General features: G+C 31.5%; 2 protein-coding genes across 50 annotated transcripts in view; one reads left to right on the top strand and one right to left on the bottom strand.

Annotated features, from left to right (window-relative positions):
• Positions 1-6,678, bottom strand: part of LOC139512234 (DENN domain-containing protein 1B-like) — a 49,506-nt gene extending 42,828 nt beyond the window's left edge. For 15 of the 49 annotated variants that reach the window (XM_071299709.1, XM_071299695.1, XM_071299708.1 and 12 more), the window contains exons 1-3: positions 6,494-6,653; positions 2,199-2,260; positions 199-219 (exon numbers count right to left, since the gene is read on the bottom strand). In XM_071299709.1, the coding sequence (XP_071155810.1) occupies positions 199-219; positions 2,199-2,260; positions 6,494-6,510 (100 nt within the window). In that variant the 5' untranslated portion in view covers positions 6,511-6,653. Of the gene's footprint in view, positions 1-198; positions 220-2,198; positions 2,261-6,493 lie in introns of all 49 variants that reach the window. The other 34 variants (XR_011662227.1, XR_011662221.1, XR_011662228.1 and 31 more) reach the window with 6 other exon arrangements.
• LOC139512236 (uncharacterized protein C1orf53-like) lies at positions 6,662-12,985 on the top strand. Its single transcript, XM_071299722.1, has 4 exons — positions 6,662-6,764; positions 9,281-9,550; positions 11,282-11,383; positions 12,740-12,985. Exons 2-4 carry the CDS (start codon positions 9,287-9,289, stop codon positions 12,806-12,808), a joined length of 435 nt encoding a protein of 144 aa, XP_071155823.1. The 5' UTR covers positions 6,662-6,764; positions 9,281-9,286; the 3' UTR covers positions 12,809-12,985.
• The last annotated feature ends 3,722 nt before the right edge of the window (positions 12,986-16,707 follow it).

Raw genomic sequence — 16,707 nt, 5'->3', positions numbered from 1 at the left:
GAAAATGCATTTATATTTGCCTCAAGTGCCTCTTGTATAAAGGTACTAAGTGAGATACAAGACAGGTCCTTGGTGATAGGTTGCATCAAGTGCCTGGAATATGATTGGCAATTAATTTACTGTCATTTTGCATGAAGTGTTTTGAATAAGCTGTCATTGTACAATAAATGTGATATAGGTAATGCATTTACTACTCACCTTCATCAACAACAATTGACTCTGAAATTGGTTTTAGTATTTGAATGAAAAATTGGCCCTAACTTGCCTAAATATATAAACACCAGTTTTGCTCAAACTTAAAATTCATACTTATATACTGTGGGTTCATTTATTTTCATATAATTTAATTTTAGATGTAACATGTCTTCTGATTGGCTGGCAGTGTTTTGTCTATCATCTCATAGACATTATATTGTCATATGACAGTGATGTCATCAACATCTTTTCATGATTTAGTTTTTGTGGATATCTAATTTAGTTGTTTTTTGCAAAGTCTGTATACATTCCTTAAAGTAATATGAAAAGAGTGAGTGGTGAAAAATAATGTTTTTCCAATTCTTGAACCAATGCATGTATATATCACAAACTAAGTCCTCTGTGCACGATTTTATCATTATTTACACAAATATATCGTATAATCGTCAATTTTTTTTCTCTCTGTCTGTTATGATTTAACAAATATGGCTGCTCATTAAATGCCGTGTTTTGAAGCCGAAGTTTACCGATTGTCACCTTATAGTAAATAAATAACAAAAAGCATGGGTATTTAGCACGTGCTTAACATGTACAATCAGATAATTGTTTATTTTAATGACAGATTCATGCGTATTGCGATCACCGGATTTTTACGAGGAGGGTTACGCTCAGGTCACTATGCATACGGAAAATATGTCGGCGAATTGCTTCCTGGAAGCAAGCAATTAAAAATAAGTAAACTTCTTCTAAATGTGGACAAATTAAAGAATTTTCCTCAGAAAAAAGTATATGTACAAAAGTTTTATAATGAAAACTATCCATTTAGTTATAAAAAACAGATGCATATTTTTTTTTAATTTGAGGTTTCATATGACTTTAAGAAAATTTGTTATTCGTTGAACATGTTCAACATTTAAATTTGTGGTTCCCTGGTACCCATGAAATCCATAAAAATTGGTATCCAACCAATATTATTGAATCTACAGTAACTGATAGTAGTCCTTAATTTATTTATGTTGATCATTTTCATTTTGCTTATTTTCTTCTGTAACATATCCTTACATCAAACTAAGCTGAGTTTTTCTGTGCATATTGCATTGTGTTTGTTTATTCCACGTTATCTAGAGGTAAAGGGAAGGGTTGAGATCTCTCAAAACATGTTTGCATTTGACCTACATTTAAGTCGGGAAAATCCAGTCTTGGTAAGTGTTGTGTGTCTTTTGTGTGGTTTCTTTTTTTTACGTTGGTTCATTTATAATTTCAGAGTTACATGTAAGTGTGGCATACATTTTGCTAAAATAGCATACATTAATTGTGAAGCCTTAAAGGGACCAGCCCACCTAAGGGTGCGGGTGGGATTTTCTCACTGTGTTGAAGACTTATTCATGTTATTGGTGGCCTTGAAAGTTTTGTCTTCTGCTCTTAAGTCTGGTTTCTGTCACTTTGACACATTCTCAATTTCTATTCTTTTAAAATTCTATGATGATGATTTATAAAAAAGATGACATGAATTACTAAAAATAGCAGATAGAACAAAAGACCATAACGATCATCTCCTCTAGTCTCTTCCAAAAAACAGACTTTCAAATCATTTTGTATTTGTCATGTTTGTTATCTATTTGTTATTTTATAATCAAGTGCACATGTCTTCCCTGAACTGTATGTTATTGTTTGATCTTTTAAGAAGCTTTTACTCCACTAAATGAGATAGGGAGGATATTGAAATCTCAAACTTCTATCTAAGCCCAGTCACTTTTTCAGGTTCTTGTCTCAAGTCAGTAACCGCTTCGCCAGTTGTCTTATATCAAATATTATACATACAGTATGTAAACAGTATTTTATTTTTAATCATAATTTTTTTCAGAGGAGTGATGTGTTTGTAGTACATTGTAGGTGTGGTCAGTTGTACATGTACTGACTAAAACAATTGTCATGCAAGGAAATGGTAATTTGTTATCTCTTCTTCGACAAAAGATAACAAGTTGTGAGACATGTAATCTTACCATCATCATTTTCTGGTTTCGCTATCTCTAAGAAAACTTCAAACAGCTTTTCTGGATTCTCTCTGCAAAAGAATATAATACAGGTTTAATTTTAATTCACAGTTACTGTAAATTCAGAAATTATTGCGATGTTTTTTTTAATTGCGAAAAATGTGACAGGGTTATAATTGCAATAATTTAAACTCGCATTTTGAAATTTTGTATATGAAATTAACAGGATTTTTCTCAATATCGCAAAAATTAAAATAGCATTTTAGTCTTAAGGTGACAAAATCGCAATAATAAATTTAAACATAATAAATGCACACAATAATTTCTGAATTTACAGTACATGGATAGATTATATCTCCTAATCAACATGTATGACCACCATCCTTTCAGTCAATCCCCACCTTTCATTTCCTTTCAATCAACATGATCAAAGTGCTTGTAAGAGATAATGCTTTAATTTATTTGTAGGCAGATAAATTAAACATTTCATTGTATAAAGCATTGGTAGTACCTGATTAAACTACAATTGTTGACCAGGGAAGATAACTCAAATTTTAGAGATCACCTTATTCATGTTATTACAATGATATCATTGATATTTTTAGAACAGATATAATTATTTTGATTACTGCACCTTGAAAAAGTTATGAAATCTTCTTGGCAAGTATGACATCATTTTATTAGGCCAAAAAAAAATGTATGTTACCCGACCGTCCCTATTTTTGATCGCCGACCATAAGTCATTTTATTTCTGTCGTAAAGTGAAAAATAAACTGAACTTGTGTCAAAAGTGAAGTTAGTGTTGCCAATTATATAAATTAATTGTCTGATACATCCCAATGTTCACAATCGTGAATATGATAGCTGTTTGAAGGAAATTCGCGACTCGTGTAATTAAATAACCACTTTGCCGCCATTTTTTCCCTACCAATAACATAGGGAAATAATCCAATCATATCAAATACAGGTAAACTCGGCCCATGATCAACTTGGACCACAACAAGACGAAAAGGCAGGACTCAAAATTATATCACAAAATATAAAATGGAAATACCGACCTACCTACCCTATTTTTTTAAGCATGTAACCTTAAACAGGCATATATTTTTTTTTGGCCTTACTTGAAAATCTGAGAATATATTTCATGATTATATTAATTGAAATATTCACTGATAGGATGTTTCAAATTAATTAAACTTTCAATAAGAATGTAATAATCAATACACTATATTTTGTGTATCTCAAAAGTAGTAATATATATATACATTGTTTGTAATCAACCTTGGAAGATTTATATATAGTTATCAAAGGTACCAGGATTATAATTTAGTACGCCAGGCGCGCGTTTCGTCTACACAAGACTCATCAGTGACGCTCATATCAAAATATTTATAAGCCAAACAATAACAAAGTTGAAGAGCATTGAGGATCCAAAATTCCAAAAAGTTGTGCTAAATACGGTTAAGGAAACGATGCCTGGAATAAGAAAATCCTTAGTTTTTCGAAAATTTTAAACTTTTGTTAACAGGAAATTTATAAAAAAATATATCTGTATCAAGCCAGTGACATAGGGTTTTGATTGCATTTCATGCAATCTTTACCCATAAAATGTCTAGAGAAAACAATGGAATTATACAATTTCTTAACTTAAATTAATGTAGCTGCAATTTCAATATTGCAATGTATCTTTCTGAGGTTACCAAGCTTACATGTAAGACAAACAATATTACAAAAAGTCAAAATGAGGAACTGTTACTCATTTGGGGAATATAAAAACAAAATATGGTATGATTTCCAATGAAACAACTCTTTATGAGACCAAATGAAACAGAAATTAAAATCTTTAGGTACCACCTTCAATAATGAGAAAAGCCCCATTAGGTGTGATGTACCCAACCTGTATAAAGTTCAAAAGAAAGTAGTTTGAAACGCTGCTGGATAACTCAGACTAAAACAAAATCAGCCTATCACAAAATCAGCCTATAACAAACTCGGACCATCACAAACTGGGCCTACCATTATTTGTATGCAGAAATATATTGACAAACTCGGACTAAGATTAGACAAGAGGCTGTCACAACGACAGCAAACCGGATTTATTAATATTTATTTGTGTCCTGGCAATATCACAAGAACCATTACTGATGAATGGTGAAAGTGAAAATCGTCAATATCAAATTTGACCTCCATTTTGTCATCAGTATCAACATATTAAAATTTGAAATCTTAGATTGAATGGTTCATGAGTAAATGCAACAACGTGAATGGAAACACCATTTTACAATCTTTCAAGAACCATAACGCCTGAACGGTAAAAGTCAAAATCGTCATTATTGAACTTGACCTCTATTTTGTCATCAGTAACAACATATAAAAATTTCAAAAGCTTTGGTTGAATGGTTCATGATAAAATGCACGGACACGACTGGAAACACCATTTTTCAATCTTTCAAGAACCATATATAACTCCTGAACGGTAAAGGTCAAAATCGTCATTATTGAACTTGACTTCTATTTTGTCATCAGTTACAACATATTAAAATTTGGGAAGCTTTGGTAGAACAGTTCATGCATAAATGCACGGACACAACTGGAAACTCGATTTTTCAATCTTTCAAAAACCATAACTCCTGAACGGTAAAAGTCAAAATCGTCATTATTTAACTTGACCTCCATTTTGTCATCAGTAACAACATATTAAAATTTGGGAAGCTTTGGTAGAACAGTTCATGCGTAAATGCACGGACACGACTGAAAACTCCATTTTTCAATCTTTCAAGAACCATAACTCCTGATAGGTAAAAGTCAAAATCGCCATTATTGAACTTGACCTTCATTTAGTTGTCAGTAACAACATATTAAAATTTTAAAAGCTTTGGCCGAACGGTTCATGAGTTAATGCACGGACAACATTTGATTGCCGCCCGCCCGGCCGCCCGTCGAGCATCCCCAAATCAATAACCGTCATTTTTGTCACAAAAATCCGGTTAAAAATTCAATGGATTTTTTTCTTACTTTAAAAAAAAAAACTTTACGGTATATAAATTAAACATACATACGAATTAAAGAGAATATGATAAATATTTTTCAAAAAATAATAGGATTCTATATAGAAATGTATTAGAATAATAATGTACATGTATATGTCAGATAGCTTATTTTGAGAGGGACACTATTACAAATAATAATACATAAAAGACAAAACTTGCTTCAAAAATATACAAAATAAATTATTTAATTAATTAATTTCAAATGAAGTATTGATAATTAATTTCGAAATGTGTGTACATGTATGTACTGGTAAATGCCTCAATATCCCAAGAACCCCTCTAAAGCTGTGAGGGTACAGTGGCATCCATGTACACTCCCTATCGGGATTAATGGAGATGTGTACATGTCACTTACATATATTTATACGACAATTATTTTTACAAGGACAATCAATCCCCACCCAATACAAAGGGAGTGCTAGGACACCGGGAAGTCTGTTATTATGGCGGAGGAAGCCAAAGTCCTTGGAGAAAACCACCGGGCCACTCGGTGGAAACAGACAAACCAGAGAGATATCAGAAGATTGATCTCCAGGTCAAAGAAGGGGACAACTTTGACCAACCGAGGCCTCCAAAGTACCCATTCTAGTTTAAACTCCGGTCTAGGTACCAGAGATATGTGTGAGAGCGTGAAAATTACCCTTCTAATGTAATGATATTATTAGCACCCTGAGTGAGAATCGAACTCGGGACCTTCAGCACTGTAGCCATCGGTCTTAACCACTAGACCACGAAATAAAGAAAACAACATCAAACATCATACTTTAATATACATTCTTCTAGTAGTCCGAGTTTGGTATAGTCAGAGTTTGTTATAGTCAGATTTTGTGAAGGCAATAAGCTATGTTAAAGGCCGAGTTTGTTATAGTCCCAGTTTGTAATAGGCTGATATATCATGGATTCGTTTGAAATAGTAAACATGTTTTAGGTATGAAACGATATACATGCAGTTGACCCATTATATGACACAAAATTGATAATATGAAAGTTGACTTACACAAATTGTGGTACATGTACTAGGTACCAGGTACATACTTTTATAGTGTAAAACTTTGAAATGGTAAATTTTGGGTATGAAATAACTAATAAGCTTTGTCTAGTGTACATAATATAATATAAAATACAAAATAATGTAGCCGCATTCACACTGTTGGGACAAATCCCATTGCAATAACATTAATAAATCAAAAATACAATCATGATAGGGTGACATCCTGACGGATACAAATAAAAATACTAATGGCAAAAAATAACCTTATTCTTGACCCCATTATACAGTGTGTTACTGTCTTGTGCACGAAGTGTTTAATTGTACATCTCTATGGGTTTGTATTTTGGTCCATAGTTAAGAAACAGGATCAAAATTATCAGAACTCAGACGGGAAGTTGTGGGCAGTCCTCCATAATCTTCTATTCGGGTTTCTCGGACGTCAACTTCTGATTAATGAAAGATCCAAAGATGAAGGTCAAGGCTATTTGATGTACACAAGAGAGTTTTTAGGAAAATGCAGATAGAAATAGAAAAGTATAATTGGTCTCTCTCTCCCATGTTTTTTCTTTTTTTATGTAAATTGAATAAAGTTACAATATTAATCTTTTTGAAACAGTCAAACTGATCAACATGATTGTCATTAATACGAAATGTTAAAAAGAACTGAATGAGTGAAGATCTCTGAAGACTGGGGCTGAGATACCTATAACTTTTAATATGTGCTATTGTAATCTTAGAATGGGACCAAATAATAAAGGGACATGTAAATAAGAATATAACTGTTTTTCTAACTCCTCTTATGAGGATTGTAATTTAGCATCGATAGAAATTGTATGACATTGAACATGTTGAACACGTTGAAGAAAAATTAGTGTAGCCTGTAGATACATTTTGTAGCTGCAAAACCATAGCTCATAGGTCTTTATGCTATTTATTTTTTTAGACAATTTAGTAGTTCACCAATTTTTTTCTTTAAAAAATATATCTGATTAATTCATAATAATTGATCTTTGACAATGTTTCAGACATAATTTACAGAATAATTTTATGTAGTGAGGATCAAAAGTTACAAATAAATACATAGCCCTTGGGCTTTGGAAATTCAAGTTATTGTCAATTACTGCTAGAAGTTTCAAGTCCCTTCAAGTATTTGTTCTAGCTGAAGGCCACTCAATATTTTAAATGACAAATTTATTAACATGTATTAAATGGAATGTTGTTATGACATAACATTTATTATGCTTCAGAAGTTAGGTATAATATAGTTCATTAACAGTCCAAAGATAATTTTCTATTACTTAATAAATATAGAATAGACATTTAAAAAAGAAGATGTGGTATGAATGTCAATAAGACAACTCTCCATCCAAGCTAACAATTATAGGTCTTCAAAGTAAACCCTTTCAACAAGGAGCATTGGTTCACACTGACTCCATAGAGGCATTAAAAATCACAATATCATTGCATTGTGGAATCATAATTCAAAAGCAGATTTAAGGGAAGGGTGAGAGACCCAGACTCCCCTTATGAGTAATAGATATAGTAAATTCACAAACTTTTTACAAGTCCTACACCTAACATTGCCTCTGCAGCCCTCCTTTTTCAAAATCCTGGATCTTCAACTGATCCTTGATTGGAAGAGAAACTTCACTGATTAAACTCAAGTGTCATGAGTGTGAATTTATTAATTTTGAAGAAATCTCATATAAGAAATTCATAACGATAATTTTGCATTGATACTAAATCTGACAAGTTTTACAAGTTTTGAAACCCGTATTCATGTATGACGCTGCATATTTGGTCAATGAAAGATGGTCAAAAGTGACTCTTTTATGAAATATGTAAAGCTCTAAATTGTCAAAAGTCTATAAAAGTGTGAATGAATTTATTAAAGAAATGAATCAACAAAGATTTTGCTACTAAAACTCAGTTCTCCAAATAACGTAAAACATTTAAATATGATACAACTACTTTTTGACATTCCTTATGGTTTTTTTTAAGTACATGTACCTGGAATTTATCTCCAGATTTACAACTTATTTTCAAACAGCCTTTTTAGAATGACTATAACAGTCATGACAGTAACCACTATGCAAATAACAATCCTAGATGACTCACAAAATCTGGAATAGGCTCTTTAAGTACAATATTTTAAATAATGGGAATGAGGATAATTTTCCAATTGAAATTGCATTGCAGGCACAATATATGATATTTGAAAAGGATGAGTTATTTCCTTTTTTTACATAATGTGTCGACTCTACTTATTCTAAATGAAAATTTATGAATTATCTCCCTTTGTTGGATTTTTTATGAGTTAGTTTTTAATTGAATATGGTAAGTTATTTGTATAAGTGTATAAATGTATGAAACTTAAACAAAAGTCCCCTTTAGAGTTAAGAATATTAAAACTACCTGTATATCTTTTGTGTAATTGATATAAAAAAAATGTAAAAGAATTTTACAATTTTAAAGTTAAATGTAATATGGTAATTCTGTATTCTATATGCAAAGTTCACAAACTTTGCTTTGTCTTTGGAGTGTACAAGTAATTTAACTATAGACAAAAAAAATAATTTCAGGCCTATTATAAAAATAAGAAGATGTGATAGGATTGCCAATGTGACAAATCTCCACCAGAGACCAAATAAATAGTTCATCTTACACGCTTGAAAATTAGCAAAACCCACAATCGCATTGTCAGCTTAAGGTGCTGAAATGACAGTGTAAAATATTTCAATTTATGAGAAAACAAACAGCTGATTTATGTACCAAACAATGATTAATAACAAATATGTTGTACAGCAACAAACAACAACCACTGATTTACAGGCTTGTGACTTGGGACAAGCACATACAGAATGTCACGGGGTTAAACATGTTTGAAGGCACCAACCATCTCCTAACCTGGCATTGTGATGTAACAGAACAACACAAGAACAAAAAACAAATATGAGAAACAGCAACAAAACATCAACCACTCAATTACAGGCTCCTAACTTTGACTGTTTTGAAGTTCATATAAAATTTGTGACACTTCTTTTTTTCAGACAAGAATGACATGTCTAATTTTTGGAAGTCCATTGATGTCAAATCTTGCACATCTTCTCAGTGTGGCAACAGCTAGAAAGTCATTAAGACAGTTACATCCATATGTCTGTGGAAAGTGTGTCAGACAATACAGTGACAAAGTAAAGACAAAAACAAACAATGTTAGTGAAAGTGAGGCTGAAACATTCTCTTGGGAAGCTTTAGTGGATTATACTAAACTTACTGCTCAGGATGTCAAAATTCATAGAAAACATGTAGAAGCTGTAAGGGTTAGTATATACATGTATACATGACTATTTAGATTCCTAGTTAACCATTAACCAACAAATTCCACAATAAATAATACTGTGGATATATTTATTTTCGTGGGTACCAATTTTCATTGATGAAGGAAAACTAACATGAATGCACAGTAGTTAGAATTTATTCCCCCCTACACAAATGATAATAATATATTTTAGTTTTAAAGCTTTTTGTTTTTTTTCCTTAAACTTTGTTAAAAGGAAAGAAGACACTAATGCCTAAATTGACCCCCAAAAAAACCCTAAGTTAAAGAAAATTAGACAACATCATAACTATGACTGGTTTTTTAAGCAGACAATGCTGGTTATATTCAAGTTTTACTTATTGCGCAATCAAAGCAAAATAAGTTTGTGCAGTATGTAAGCCTATCATCCAATCATATGCATGAAGGTGGAAGGGCATTCTACGAGGAAGTCAGGATGCTTGAAAGTGTTACATTTATATTTGAACTGAGAAATGCTGTATAGCTTACAATATAGAATACATTTTGTGTAGTTACATTCTACTTGATATAATATTTATCAGTATAACATAGATCTTAACAATGTCAACTCATATTTTGTCTTTTTCCATTTATGTGGTTTTTCAGTGATTTTTATTTTACATTTTTTTTTTCAGTTGTTAGAAATTTACATTATCAAGTACTTTATTTGTATAAAGTAGAGTAGCTATTTATTTAAGGAAAGTGAAAATCTTAAACGTTTCCTGATTTTTTAGTTGTGAGATTTGCACTTTTATTTTACATTTATTATATAATAGTAAGAAGTCAGGAAGCAGTCATCTCCAGTTTCCTGTAGATCAAATAACAATAAATTAACAAAATGAGTGATTTTCAAGAGCCTGAATGCAATCAGTTATGTTTGCTTTTGTGTATTTTACTCTTATTATAATAATTGATAAAGAAGCATATAGTTTTCTGCTAAATTTTATGCAATGTTATTTTTGCGACATTTTAAAACATCTCAGGTCACTCAGTTACTCTGTCATGCTTTTTAATATTATATGTCAATTGTCTTTTTCACTATTTTACCTATGACGACGTTGTTAATTTCATTGACCACACCACATGTGTCCTTAGTTTCTAGTGATACTTTTTCATATGACTCTACTGTGCTAAGAAAGAAAATTATCGGTCGTCCCACTGTCTATATCACTCTGTTCAGCTCTTAATATTATTCCGTATCATGTCTTTGTGACGTCAAATACGTTGACCCGGCCTTAATAACTTTGACCCGGACATATCAGCGACGTCATAATGTTTGAACCGACGTTAATAACTTTGACTCAAACTTATCAAGTCATCTTTTGTGTGCTGGTGAAACAAAGAAAACACTTCTGAAACACGCAAATATAGCCCGATAAATCGATTATCAGATTATCTGCATATTGATATTGTAAAATATCAGCTGCTTGACATTATATGACAAAAAGCTTCATATTATGTCTCGCAGCTGATATTTTACGATATCAACATGCAGATAACCTGATAATCGGTACTTATCAGTCAGTAAGATCAAAGGAAAAATTCGTAAAATAGTGATAATGTAAAAAAAACACCAGACATCAGAACTCAGGAATATAATGATTATTTTTTCAGGATGAAGGAAAGAACATACTTTTGGGGAATTAGTGATTGCTGTAGAACATGTCATTAAAAATGGTTATACAACCAATTTAATTATACAGTTTCGTTTCAGAATCAACAAATGTCCTACACAGATCCAGGAACAGGCTATATGGTTATGACCAGATTATCACATGTAACTAGAGGAGATTGTTGTGGAAATGCTTGCAGACATGTATGTTATACTTACCCCTATGCTAAAAAATACTTTGTCCTCACTGTGTATGTTATATCGGTACTCCTATTCTTGAAAAATCTTTGTCTGCACCCTTATTTGATCTACTGTTTACCTTCTTTTTAAAACATCTATAGACATCTATGTTAAGACCTAAATATTTAACTGAAAGACAGGAAAAGATAATTTCTTAATGCAGTTTTACTAACACTTGTTCCACAATCCCTCCACTCAGTTCAACTTTTTAATTTAAAAAATTATTGTGAGGAATGTATTAATGAGATACATATATCTGTTCTCAAATTTTCTTGAAAAATCAATAAATGAAAATAACACTTTGGTTGGTATGAAGTGCTTTTCTCAAGTAATCTTCATTAGGGACGTTTTAAACCTTATATGTGAAATGCAAGGATGCATACATACTCCCAACTCATGAGGAACTATGTGACCAACAGAGACCTAAACAAAATAGCAAAATACATATACAGTGAAACCTGTTTAAACCGAACCTCTTTGGGACTGAAGATTTTGTTCGGTTTTGGCCGATTTTCGGTTTTATCAGGTTCACAACGCACATTATATGATATGACGGTGCTTACTAACATGTTTGGTTTATACAGGTTTTCGGTTTATACAGGATTCAATTAAGTCAGGTTTCACTGTATACATTTGAGCGTCATCAGCTCAGTAGTGATTGGGTACTGTAACTGCTATGCTTTGTCACACAACTTTCTTAAATTCTCTTTGATAAATTAAGAAATTATTATGAAATTTAAGAACATTTGACTTAGGTGCCCTTACAAGTTCTTTGGAATTCATAGTAGTCATGGGAGTATGGGATTGGTTTTGGTCCCGTTCTTATTGATTACTGGGCAATTTGCATTTGTGATTTTATAAATAATCTGTGGAAACGTATCATTCATTTATAGCTTTTTTCATATATGATATGTTGCACAACACTGTAAAAAAAATAAAATTAAACAAGAATGTGTCCATAGTACACAGAAACCCCATCGGCACTATCGTTTACTATGTTCAGTGGACGGCAAAAATTGGGCTCTCATTTGGCATTTGAATTTAAAAGATCATATCATAGTGAACATGTTTACTAAGATTCAAGTTGTTTTCAACTTCATCAAAAACTAACTTGACCAAAAACTTTAACCTGAAGTGGGACAGACTGACGGATGCACAATGCCCATCTATTGTTGTAGGTGAGGCATAAAAATATAAAAAAATATACTAGAAACATTGATATCTGTTTGTTGATATAATAGATGTATTCATCTTTAGTGTTTGTAAAAAGATGGAAAAGTTATAAGTTTTGTTAAAGTTGTTTAAACCTTTATTTTTCAGTGTCCCTATGGACAGAAAAATGTACCTGATGAGATGAAGAGAAAGTTTAACTCAGCATTTTATTCTTGACGAATGTGATAAATGTAGTACTTGACCAGTTGGAAGCTTTTTTGACAGAACATTAGAGTTTATTTCTTGTTACTAAAAATTATTATTTTATTGAATTGATAAAAATAATGTTTATGAAATGGGTATTATATCTGTACATGTAATTGTTTTAAGCTTTGTTATAAATTGTTTACTTTTTGTCTAGTTTTCAATGAATTTTGCAGTTATCTCCCCTGCAACAAAACTTGTGGGAAACAAAAATCATACTGTTATGTGTCGTACATAGTTGTGAATACATTATATATTGTTGAAGGCCGTACAGTGACCTATAGTTGTTTATTTCTGTGTCATTTTGGTCTCTTGTGGAGAGTTGTCTCATTGGCAATCATACCACATCTTCTTTTTTATATATAATATATAGAATACATAAAAGAATATGTTGGATATAAATCAACAAGTAAACAATTGAACAATTACATTAACCAAAAGACATCTAGAGGGCATCATATACCGTCTTTGACAATACAATACATGTATGTCAATTAAAGTTTATAATAAAGCTGTAAAAAAAAAACTGAAACAAAAAAAAGATCTGCCATCAACACCAGTCTCCAAATTTATTAAAAAGACCACCTGGTCTGCGGAAAAGTTTTTTCTTATATCCACATCAAAATAAATCAATATTGACAATTTGTAAATTTTAAACAGTTGTGTAAGCATTCCAACATCTCAACTGTAATCAGTTTATGAAACCCTGCTTCCTCAGTCATATTCCAGTGATATCTTTACATTGGTCAAATATTCAGTAATACTCACAATAGTTCAATGATATTTGGAATGCTGTTAAATACATTAATATTCATTCATCTCAATTAAAATCTATATTTTATCTGACCACTTGACATTTAAGCAACCAGTCCAATCAATCAATATATTTTATCTGTCACCAAAATATGATTCATTATTCAGTGACAGATTCTATTGCTGAAATAATGACTTTCCTAATTGCTCAGGTTTATGAAAATAATCACATTTCTGGAAGATTACAACACCCAACTAGAAAGTTATACTCCAAAGAATTGACAGTACTCTCAATAACAATAATTACTTATTCAAACTTGTAAACCTCTGATGTTATATAGGCATCTACATTTCAATATTGTATTGAAATGGTGTTAGACAAAAGTATTTGTTTAGTGTTTAATTACTTAAGGAGGCTCGAGGGTATAAAAAATTCAGAAAAAAAATAAACATTTGTTTTTCATTTCAAATTTTATTTGTTACCTTTTGTAGTTGTTACTTTATCATATGGTACAAAAATCATTCAAAAGAAACAATTCGTGTTGGCCCCAGATGACTTTTAAAATGTATACATCATTGAAAAATATCCAAATTATCTCCCTTATGTGGAAAAATGCCATTTTTTGGCTTTAAATTGAAATATCTTTTTCAACTCATCGGTGACCTATATTTTTTAATATGATTTCCATATAAGCTGTACTTAAACTAAATTATTGTAAAATTTGAGCGATTTCTGTAATAAATTTCCTTTTTTTATTTCGATATTACCTTTATTTCTCCTATTACTTCAACAGAAAAAACCCACCTTTACAAAAATGTATGCTTCTTTCGAAGGCAGATTGTGGGCGCAAATGAACGGTGACCCCACTTTTTTATTTTATTTTTCTATCAACTATAAGATAAAGTTCATTTATAGAAAAATATAGAGAAATCCTATATAAATGATTTAGACCCGCGAACCCCCTTAATTTTGTTTAAATGTCTTTTTAATTGAGTTAAGACATTTCAATTGAGATTTTGTAGTGTGTCTTTTTAAGATGTAATGATAAACAACTGTCTCAGGTAAGGGTGAAGGTTGGTGCCAATTTAAACCCGTTGCATTTTAGGTACCTGATCTAAGTCAGGAGGCTGTTGTTCAGTGGTTGTCCTTTGTTGGTGTGGTTCATAGATGTTTCTTGTTTTTACAAAAGATTAGACAGTTTGTTTTCCTGTTTCAATTGTTTTACACTAGTCATTTTGGAGCCCTAAGGCCTTTATAGCTTGCTGTTCAGTGTTGGCCAATGTCCTTTGTTAAAGGCTGTACATTTTGAACTTTTACCTATAATTGTTAGCTTTTTATATATTTTGACTTGAATGGCGAGTTGTCTCATCGACACTCATACCACATCTTCTAATTTTAGTTCCCTACTGATATCGATGGAAGTAGAGGGGGAATTTAGGTTTGCACTCTGTCCTTCCGTCTGTCCATCAGTCAAACTGCCTAGTCAGTTTTCTACACTTTTTTTCTATATGCCTGATGATATTGATTTGATATGTGTTGTATTGTTTTAACATGACATGTAACAGATCAAATTTTAATTATTTTCTCATCTGATGATTTTGTAAAGAGTTATGGTCTTATAACTTGGAAAATGCACTTAAATAATCAGTTTTCAAAAAAAAAAATTGTCATGCTTGAAGATATTGACTTCATATTTGTTATATTGTTTACACCATAACAAGTTATAGATCAAGTTAGAATTTTGTTCCAATACAGTGATTGTTTAACCAATAGGGACTATGTACTGCCGTGCAATAATCATAGAATGCTTGTAATTATTTACATCTAACAAAACAATTTCCCTCAAACAGGTGCTAGGGGCTGTCTTGAATTTGCAGTTAGATGTGGGCATTTGCTCTAAGTTGAAGGCCTCGCTAACTTTGGGATAAGATGAGATACAGCAAGAGAAGCAGTTTGTCTCTGCTTTTCAAAGACTATTTTCATATTACAAACTTTTGACTTCAGGGTATATATTTTTAGAAAGGTCACCTACTCTGTGGCAGGACATTCTGGTATTGTCAAGTAAGAGCAACTCAAGGAAGTAAAATCAAAATTATAACCATTACAATTTGGGTAAAAAATCAACTATTTTCCAATAACTTTGTTGTTTATAGAAAACATAAAACAGTTTGTTTATTTTGTCCCAAAATGAATTTATAAGCTTTCTTTTTACTGCTTTTAGTTGATTGTAGTTGCCCAAGTATCAGCTGTTGGATTTTGAAACATGAATTTATACTTCATTATAGCTTAATGTCAAGCAAGATTATGATGAATTGGTATTGAAAATTGCCTCAATGATAGATCACAATAACTTTGAACAGCTGTTTATTATTTATTTGCAGCCAAGATTAATCCAATGGTGTGATATCAAGGTTGTTGGTTCTCAGAACTTTTTCAAAGTCCTGTTATTGATTTAAAGTTTGGTGTGTTTCAGCCACAGTTCACCCACTTTCAATACATTTATGTGTTAGTAAGTGTTAATGTCATTGGAAGAATGGAAAAAGGGAAGACAAAAAATTGATTATTACTGACACAATTATTTATGTATTGCTACAGAGTCCATTACATCAAAAACTAAACTTCACCGAAAAAAAGACAAGAATTTTCCCATTTTGTTTTCTTTGTTTAAGAAGCAACATTCAAGCAGCACTTGGAGCTATCCATCTATATAGGAAAGGTATATCTTCAAGTTACAGGTACCACTTGCAAATTTTTTTTATTTCATGTTGTTTTGTTTCGTGTTGTTAGACTGTTGGCTGGCTTATTGATGTTTAACTCACATCCCCTTTATTCATAATTCTGACAAAGTCTACCACTGTCCACTATTTTTTTTATTGTTGAATATATAGATATTTTTTGTTTCTACTCTTCTGTTCTTTATCAATGAAAAGATATATTTTCCTGTTTTTGTCGAGCTTTTGACTATAGTCGAAAAAGCGAGACTAAGCGATCCTACATTCCGTCATCGGTGTCATCCACAAATATTCACTCTGTGGTTAAAGTTTTTGAAATTTTAATAACTTAAACTATACTGGATTTCTACCAAACTTGGACAGAAGCTTGTTCATGATCATAAGAA

Source organism: Mytilus edulis, chromosome 2 (genome assembly GCF_963676685.1).
Source record: "Mytilus edulis chromosome 2, xbMytEdul2.2, whole genome shotgun sequence".
NCBI lineage: Eukaryota > Metazoa > Mollusca > Bivalvia > Mytilida > Mytilidae > Mytilus > Mytilus edulis.
This window is presented reverse-complemented; position numbering and strand designations above follow the sequence as displayed.

Coding starts and splice junctions, on each gene's coding strand:
- LOC139512236 (XM_071299722.1), top strand. CDS start 9,287: ATGACATGTCTAATTTTTGGAAGTCCATTGATGTCAAATCTTGCACAT. Junction 9,551..11,281: donor AACATGTAGAAGCTGTAAGG/GTTAGTATATAC, acceptor GTTTCGTTTCAG/AATCAACAAATGTCCTACAC. Junction 11,384..12,739: donor GTGGAAATGCTTGCAGACAT/GTATGTTATACT, acceptor TTTATTTTTCAG/TGTCCCTATGGACAGAAAAA.